Genomic DNA, 9599 nt, shown 5'->3' with positions numbered 1-9599 from the left:
CCCTTGTCCTCCAAGCTTCATTTGATCCCACCTTGAATATCACAATTTAGGGGGAGGCAGTGGCCAAATCAGTAGAGAGTTGGCCTGCAGTCCTATTGGACCCAGGTTTGATTCTTCGCTGGGGCAGGAAACAGTTTAAGGATTTGAATTTCGTTAAAGCAGACTTTATTGATCTACTAGACGACCCGCTGACATGTTAAAATACCCTCGCTAATACCAGTACACCAGTCCTGTACGAGACAGTCCTAGCATGTATTCGGTATGGATGGTGGGTGTTAGTGCCGAATTGGTGACATGTGGAGGTGTATGGATGTAGGAGGACTGCTGAGCTTTCGTAACAGGCTGTGAAGCCTATGCCCAGAGTCGGGGGGAAGGGGAGAGTATATGGTCAAACAAACCTCTGCACTGCCCATTCACTGTAAATGAAAGTGATTGTTTGTTATTGTTAATGAAACTTGCATGATTGTACAGTTCTGCATCATAGTAGTATGGTACTTGATCATCATCATCGTTATCCAGACCTCCTTTCCCACCCAAGGGCAGGGTGAGGAGTAGCAGTGTCCAGACAGCACAAACTTTCCCAATCCAAATAGGCCACACTTCCATTTACTTATCATTCAAGCCCCCGGAATCCTGACTCTACCGGATACACCAAAAACATTCACCACATTCTGTAGCCTCACACAAACATATCCGATTCAGTGAATCCGGACGCTGCCAGGCTCACAAGGGGTGCCAAAATCCCTGATCATGCACTTCTCACAACATTCATCCAGCCAGCTCGATCTCTTGTCAGTTCCCTAGCCTCACTGACTTCCAAACCTCTCTTCCTCAGACACTCATCCACCATATCTCTCCACCTTCTCCTTGGCCTACCTCGCCTCCTCCCTCCTTCAGATTCACTCAGGTATACCTTTTTCACCACTCTATTTTATTCATTCTTTCCACATGACCATACCATCTCAGGATGCTCTGTTCGATTCTGGTGTCTACCGACTTCTTCACTCCACACCTTTCATGAATCACATTATTTCGTATCTTATCCACCCTCTGTACTCCACGTATATTCCTCAGCAGTCCCATCTCCACTGCTCTTACTCTTGACTTTTCATTTTCATGCTACACCATAGTCTCACACTCATATGTTAAAGTTGGCACTAACACTCCCCCATGTAAGCCTCATGCAGCTGCAACATTGAAGTTTCTTATCAAGGCCTTCATTGCACCAGCTACTCTTCTTCCTTGTGTCACTCCACTTTCAACTTCTTTTGCACATTTTCCTCTCTTTTCCATCACTGTACCCAAGTATTTGAACTCTCTCACCAATTCCAGTCTCTCTCCATTCTCCGTGACATCACACTGGGAGTCACCTTCTCTCTCAGCAACTTTACTCTTCTCTACATTCACTCTCAAGGCATGACGCTCACAGACATCAGCAAAACTCTGCACTAGCCTACCAAGTTCTTGTCCGGTACTTGCAAGCAGTACTGCATCATCAGCATACAACAAATTTGAGATATTCCATCTATCACCATTCATTACCAACGCCTTCCCTCTCTCTATTACTCGTGTTTTTACTTCTCTCATCACCCCATCCATATATATATATTGAGTAACCATGGGGACATCACACAACCTTGTCGCACGCCCACACTGATCGTGAACCATTCACTTAGATGCCCATTAACCCTTACACAAGCCTCGCTACCATCATAAAAACTCTTTGACAGCACCTAGCAGCCTACCATCTACACCATACATGCCCAAAACATTCCACAATCCCTCTCTGTCTGCTTTGTCTTATGCTTTTTCCAGATCCATGAATGCCGTAAACACCTTATGGTCCTTCTCACAAGCCTTCTCTGCTATCTGTCTCACTGCAAATACTTGATCCACACATCCTCTGCCACTCCTAAAGCCACCCTGTTCATCACTCACTAGGACTTTTGATATCTTTCTTACTGTCTCTATAATAATTCTTCCATATACCTTCCCTACTACACTCAACAAGCTTATACCACGATAATTCTTGCACTCAATTTGTTCACCTTTATTTTTGTACAAGGATACAATCACAGCCTTTTTCCATTCTGCAGGCACAGTTTCACTCATCCATGCCTTCTTACATATCTCCAAGGAGCACTTCATTCCATTCTGTCCACCACACTGAAGCATCTCTGCATACACCTCATCAACCCCAGCTGCTTTCCCATTTTTCAGCCGTTTCACAGCGCTCTTCACCTGTGCGAGTGTCACATCTCCTGGCACTACATTCCTTCTCTGCACACCCCCAAAACCATTCACATCTCCTGGCACTACATTCCTTCTCTGCACACCCCCAAAACCATTCACATCTCCTGGCACTACATTCCTTCTCTGCACACCTCCAAAACCATTCACATCTCCTGGCACTACATTCCTTCTCTGCACACCCCCAAAACCAATCATTTTTACAGCCGCTCTGCTCTCTCTATTTCCATTCATCAGTCTTTCAAAATATTCTTTCCATCTGGTCCTTACTTCATCTCCATGGGTTAGTAACCTACCACTTGCATCCTTCACGCCATCACATTTCTTTCTGCTTTCACGTCATCATTTCCGCACCTTTTCAGAATAACTTCCTTTTTTCAGAGTAGTTCGCTTTCATTTTTCTTCCCAGATCCTCATTTACCTCCTTCTTTTCCCTCTTCACTAGTCTCTTTACGTGCTTCTTGCTGTCGATATACTCAGTTCTTATTTCAACAGAACCCCTATCCTGCAACCACTTTAGCCACTTCTTCCTCTTTTCCTCCACCGCTCTCTTAACCTCCTCATCCCACCATGCTGTGCCTTTCTTTTTTGTTGAAATTCTTGCCACACCACACACCACTTTAGCATTCCTAACTAAGCAATCCCTATATGCATTCCACAGGCTGTCCAGATCCCATTCATTCCAGTTCATTGATTCTAACTCGTCCTCTCCTTTGGTCCTGTAATCATCTGCCATTTCTTTGATCTTCAGCTTCTCAACTTTCAGTTTTTCTCCCTGACTGCTCCACTTTCTCTTGATCCACCTCACTCCTCTCAGCTTGATCTTGCATACCATGATCATATGATCTGGCAGACCTCCACGTCGTCCTCTCACAGCCCTCGTATCAGCAACCATTCGCATCATCAACCTCTCTACGAGCACGTAATCAATCAGGCTTCTTTCAACACGATCCCTATTTCCTCTATACCATGTATATTTATGTTTATCTTTGTGTTTGAAATACGAATTACAAATGCACAACCTCGTCTCCTGACACATATCCTTTAGTCGATTTCCATTATCATTTTCTCCTAGTACTCCATAACAACCCATTATGTCATCCTCAGGACCAGTGCCTACTCATCCATTCATATCCCCCATCACAATCACTTTATAGCTCCTGGGCATTTCTCCCACTACTTCACCCAGCTCTTCCCAAAACCTGTCTTTCTCTCTCTCTCTCTCTCTCTCTTGTCCTCACAAGGTGCATATGCAACAATCACTGCCACGTTCACCTTCTCAAACTTGAACTTGACATACATACACCTTGAGATGACGCATTTGGAGTCTCTCATTCCACTCTGCCACACCTCTTTCATCAGCAAAGCAACTCCTTCCTTACATCCTCCTCTCCTATTCATTCCCGATCTTACACATTTCACACCTTCCTACTCCTCCACTTCGCACCCTTTCATCTTCGTTTCACACAGTGCCATCACAGCATATCTCACACTCTTGAACACATTCACCACTTCCACTCTCTTGCTCTCCTCATTCACACCTCTCACATTCCACATGGCCATGCAAGTCTGCCCATTTGGTTGGGGCCCTGGGCAGGTATTGGGTCCTCTGAGGCTCTCTGAAATGACTGCCATGATTAAGTGATTTTGGATAGAGGAATCTAGGGAGCACTTAACCCTGCCAGAAACCCCGGTTATATGGTTACTACCAGCGTAGTAAATGGTTTCCTGGGTACAGGAATCCATTTGGCTTGTCACCCAGTGTAGAGCTCATATGGCATCACTCTACATTGAGTGAGTGGATGATGGGCATCCCCACCTACCACAACAAATTCAGATTAACCGCGGGCTTGTTTTGCTTTGACTTGCGGCTCCCGCGGGCATATTTGAGCTCCGACAGACTCTCCAAAAATATTTGCCAAAAATCAGTTATTAGTCCTAGAATATTAAAATCACATATGCTTATGGCACATACCTTCAGCTTTCTCCTGGGGTGTTTGTTGAGCCTTCGTCGAGTACCGTAGGACTCGTGGAGACCTCTGAAGTTGGGTAACGAAGTCTCCACTTTACACTTCCCGACAACCCGTAATATGATTACCACAGCCTGATATTATCACTAGAAACACTATTCTGTGATTCTCAAATAGTTTAGAATCCATACTGCAAAAAAAAAAAAACACTGTGAAAGCAATGAAAATTACGAGGGCGTATGACCTTCCCACTTGACATTGTTCGCCGCTGGTGTTCTGTCATTTATTATTCATAAAAACACTCACAGTTTATATTTCTATTACTATATAACACTCATATATATCTACAGTCTTTATCCATAAGTTTCCATCAGTAATAGTAGTTTATTGTCACTGTAGGCATTCAATTTCTTTCAGTAAAATACGTAGCATTCACTTTCTCGTCCTGTATACTAGCGTTGAGAGTGAATGTCACTTTCACCTTCACTCTCATATCTCATAGTATTCATACATGCTAGAGTGAAACTTTCACTTATATTATAGTATATATACTCGTATTCTTATAATACTACTCATTTACATTTCTATTTACGTGCTCTAATTTATTTACATTATTTACATTTCTATTTTATTTACACTGTGTTAGGCACTGTCACTTGCAGTAACTTATAAAACTATTTTCCACTGTTCACTTGTATTTATATTCCTTGCTTTCACTTGCTGTTTACACATTATTTACAATTCCACTTGCACTGTTTTGCACTGTTTTACTCACCAGAAAAATCGTAGTCACTCTCTATCATTTGTCAGCCCTTTATCTCTTTCCACACGAGGTTTAGTAGGGGGTAGAGGTCACAGGGCCCTTTGCATGGAGCTAAAAAGCGGCGGAATCTAGCAGGCGCGAATCCGATGTACTTTCACCTTGAAAGATGACAGTAAACTGATACTGATGGGCCGGGGTGGCCTACCTAGGGAGAGTGCATTACTGCCAACGTCAGCCTCGTGAGAGCTGCTAATATATAGCTATAAAATGATTGGCAGGAAATCTAGACAATACATTATAAATTAGGTAGTTCCAGGTGAATGTAAATATCACTTAGACTTCTCCCTTCCCTCCTCATATATATTTTTATTACGAGAATAGATTATACGGCATATTTCAAGGGGAAATAAACAGGGAAAATTAGCGAACGAGTGCACGTGAGGTGTTGTCAGGTGATAATTAGCCAATTCCAGGTGTATGGCACTATCACTTACCTTATTTCTTTTTTGTATATATTATTTGGTATAAGAATAGAGCATAGGGCTTCTTTAAATGGATGAAATCAGTGGAATATTCCAGGGAAGATTTACTTAGCGTAGAATACAGTGTGGTGGCCTGCAATAATTAGGTAGTTCCAGGTGAATGTAAATATCACTTAGGCTTCTCCCTTCCTTTCTTATATATATTTTTATTACGAGAATAGATTATACTGCATATTTCAAGGGGAAATAAACAGTGAAAATTAGCGAACGAGTGCACGTGAGGTATTGTCAGGTGATAATTAGCCAATTCTAGGTGTATGGCACTCTCACTTACCTTATTTCTTTTTTGTATATATTATTTGGTATAAGAATAGGGCATAGGGCTTATTTCAATGGATGAAATCAGTGGAAAATTCCAGGGAAGATTTAATTAGCGTAGCACGGCCGGGCAGGCGAGAGGAAAGGGTAATGGAGGGGAGGTAGGGATGGGAGTCAAGAACGGGGAGAAATGGCTAAATTGTCAACAATGGATGGGAGTACAGATGAGATTAGGAGTGCTGACTAGTGTTGGACATTGGCAGTACTGATAGATGATACAAGCTACCACTTGAAAGCCTGGGCGAATTCAAAATAACACAGAATCACAAAAGTGATGCCCTGTGGTATGATCCCTTGCTCCCAAGCGTCACGAAAGTGACACACCGTGGTTAAGGGGTTAACCCTTTAAGTCCGGGTCGGGCCTTAAGACGGGTTCTCTTGATGGATACCGGCTCGGGACTTATGAGTAAAAGAGCCTCAGGTGACGGGTGACATCGTTTGATACTCCCCACCTTCCGTGTTGCACTCAGAGTGGTCTGGGCTCTGATGTCATATGTAAACAAACCTGCCGGTACAAATGTACCGGGTTTTGGGGTGGTTTTTTTTTTTTTTTTTTTTTTTTTTTTTTTTTTCACATTGTATGCTCAAATAATTACCTAAAAATGACTCATAAATCGTAACATAATTTTCTACAAACAAATATATGCCCAAAATGCTTCAAAAATATGCTATAATAACAGTACATGTGGCCGATTTTTTTTCACGTCTGCACACATGCAGGGTTAAGGCAACATGATTGTGTTTATCATGGAGTTAGAGGGAAATCTTCATTTTTTGCCCTCAACACGGGCTTCAGATGATATGGCAGAACTGAACAGCAACTTAGAGAACTCTGAAGTGACTAGTAGACTCGGTGAAGAGAGGGAAGTGCATGACATCACCGATTTTGAAGGATTTTCACACAGTGATATACAAACTCCATCAACCTCTGGGGTATCAGTGAGTAGTATTGGAGTGAAACGTAAGTTATCGCCAGGTTTGCAGTACGATAGTGATGAGCAGGGGAGTGGTAGTGACGGTGAGAGGATGGCAGACAGTGACAGTGATGGATTTATTTCCTTGAGTGACGAGAGTGATGATGATTCAGACCTAAGTGATGATGAAGATGCTGATGATGACCCCAAGGTGTGTGACCCTCCCCGTAGGCCTGGTGGTACTGGTAATGCTGGTGGATCTGGGTTTATCTGGGCAAATGGTGATAGATTCATACCAAATTGCTATAGATTTGATGCAACTCACAGTGGAGTGACAAGGGCTGCTGGTGTAGACAAAAACAGTTCTGAAATGGAGTATTTTCTCTGTTTCTTTCTTTTTTTTTTTTTTTTCTTTTTTTTTTTTTTTTTTTTTTTTTTGTGTGTGAAATTCTTGATTATGTGTTTTGAAAATAATTGTACACAGAAGCAAGAAATAAGTTTTTTTCTAATAAGGAAAGAATGTTCTGTTCAAACTATAAGAACAAGAAGATAAGTTTTGTTGAATGAGAGGAAATAAGTTCTGTTCTTATTACTGGTGGCATAAGTAAAGTTCAAAAGTTGAAATTGCAATTTTTTAAAATATGGAAACAAGTTTTTTTTTTTTTAAATAATTGTACACAGAAGCAAGAAATGTTTTTCTAATAAGAAAAGAATGTTGTGTTCAAACTATAAGTGAAAACAACAGATGGAAAAAAGTTGTGTTTATTTACGTTTTGTGGCTTCCTCATGGATTACCCATACTGCATTCATCGGCTGTACCTTCAGTAATGGGCAGGTAAAATATATTCATTTTATTATTTTTGTTGATATTTCATCATTATCCATCATCCCAAACACATAAATCATAAAAATATGACTTCTCAAATTTCCCGAAACTTTTGCCTCCCGGGGCATATCTGCGGATTCCGAATTGCCTCACAGAGGGGTTAAACAAGTTAAGTTATTAGTGGTAGGTGGGGGTGCTCACTGTCCACTCACTCAATGTAGTGCTGCTTTCGGTGTTTGCACTTTCCTCTTTTCCTTCTTTTCTCTTCCATCTTTCTTTCCTTCATTCTTTCCACTTCCTTCTACCTATGGGTGACTTTTCACTCCCTCTTCTGTCTTTCTTTCCTTCAGTCTTTCCTCTTCCTTCTGCCTATGGGTGACTTTACACTGAGTGACAAGCCAAATGGTTTCCTGTACACCAGGAAACCATTTACTATGCTGGGCGGTAACCATATAACCAAATTATTGCGTCTAGTGGTTTAGTGGGTAATTAAGGTGCATCAGTTGGATTGAGCCTGTGTTGGTTTACATCCAAGGGACGGTTAGGGTTTATTGCTCATGTTATTCCACTTAGGGATGAGTGAGGCTGGTCACTCTCATCTTATATGTCAGGACCAACTTGCCAAGCCCTGTGTTCCTAGGCTCCTCACAGGGCAACATAGGATTGGATGATGGATGGAATTAGTTAAGTTATACTGAATCAGGACAGTATTTGTTTTTATTTTATACTGTACTTGATTTGTCCATGTTTGTTGAAAAATGCAGTGCTTTCTTCATTTAATCTAGTTTTCTCCTTGCAGTTTTGGGTTGGCTGTTGAGATGCTGGAGTACATGGAGTGTATCTTAAACCTCTATGAAGCAGGTATGCTTTTACATGCATTGTATCACCAGCTTCAGTGTTTCAAGTACTGTGGAATCTCTAATATTGTGATTTATGCATCCAGATTTCCAGGCACTCTGAGATTTATGTAGGCACACTTTTCAGAGACAGTGATTCCTTTAAAAGCTTTGTGACAATTTTTTTTTTTTTTTTTTTTTTTTTTTTTTTTTTTTTGTCAATATGGGTTATAATATTAAAGTTAGTAAGCTAAATAAACAACTCCACAGGCATATATTTATTGGCAGTATAACATAACACTTTACCCACCATCCACTCACTTGATGTGCTGTCTTCAAGTGACTCTACACTGAATGACAAGTCAAATTGTATCTTGTAGCCCAGGAAACCATTTACTTCACAGGGTAGTAACTATACCTGTACTACCAAATGAATGCCTTTTAGTACAGTGGGATCAGGTGGTAGGTGGGAGTGCCCATCATCCACCCTCTATGTTTTTAGGGTATCTCTGCATTGAGTGGGAAACCAAATGATTTCCCGTAAACCAGAAATCATTGACAGCGCTGGGTGGTAACCGTATAATCAACCAATATGTGTTCCCTGCATGACAACAAGTGGGTTGGTGAAGGGTTAGTGCCCCTCCCCGGAAAACAACTAACTATAAATATGAACAAGAAGCCTCGGACCAGGACTGACCAACAGATGGCATGGTACGGATTGCAACATGGGATGTAAGGGGTGCAAATGATGGGGTAAAAGAGAGAGAGATTGTCCAGGTGTTCAGGGATGCAAAAGTGGATGTATGTGGAATAACTGAGACCAAATGGAGAGGTGAGAGTGAGAAAATGGGAGTATGGATGGGGTATATGCGTGGGAGTGGGTGAGAATGAGAGGTCAAATTGAGGAGTGTGTATTGGTGTGTGCAAGAGATGTAAGGAGTATATAAGAGAGTATGGATCAGTTGGCTTAAGGATTGTATGGGTAAGATTGAAAGTTAGACTACAAATGTGACCGATTGTGTGTGTGTATGCACCAACAAAAGATTATGCAAGTAGAGTGAGAGAAGAGTTCAGGACAAATGTGGAACCGTGCATGGAAAAGATTGAGAGGAATGAGAGTGTTTTTAATTGGAGATATGAATGGAAAAGTAGGGAATGTGAAGGTGGATGGACCAGTTGG

General features: G+C 41.6%; 1 protein-coding gene across 1 annotated transcript in view; it reads left to right on the top strand.

Moving 5' to 3' along the window:
• Positions 1-9599, top strand: part of Hip1 (Huntingtin interacting protein 1) — a 189424-nt gene that overhangs the window by 21224 nt on the left and 158601 nt on the right. Inside the window, exon 4 of the mRNA XM_080277509.1 lies at positions 8383-8444. Coding sequence (XP_080133635.1) covers positions 8383-8444 — 62 coding nt within the window. The remainder of the gene's footprint in view (positions 1-8382; positions 8445-9599) is intronic.

The sequence above is a fragment of the Coenobita brevimanus genome, chromosome 70 (genome assembly GCF_032717465.1).
Source record: "Coenobita brevimanus isolate Jiangsu-jjx chromosome 70, ASM3271746v2, whole genome shotgun sequence".
Lineage (NCBI taxonomy): Eukaryota > Metazoa > Arthropoda > Malacostraca > Decapoda > Coenobitidae > Coenobita > Coenobita brevimanus.
Note: the sequence above shows the minus strand (reverse complement) of the source record. Positions and strands in the feature narration are given on the sequence as shown.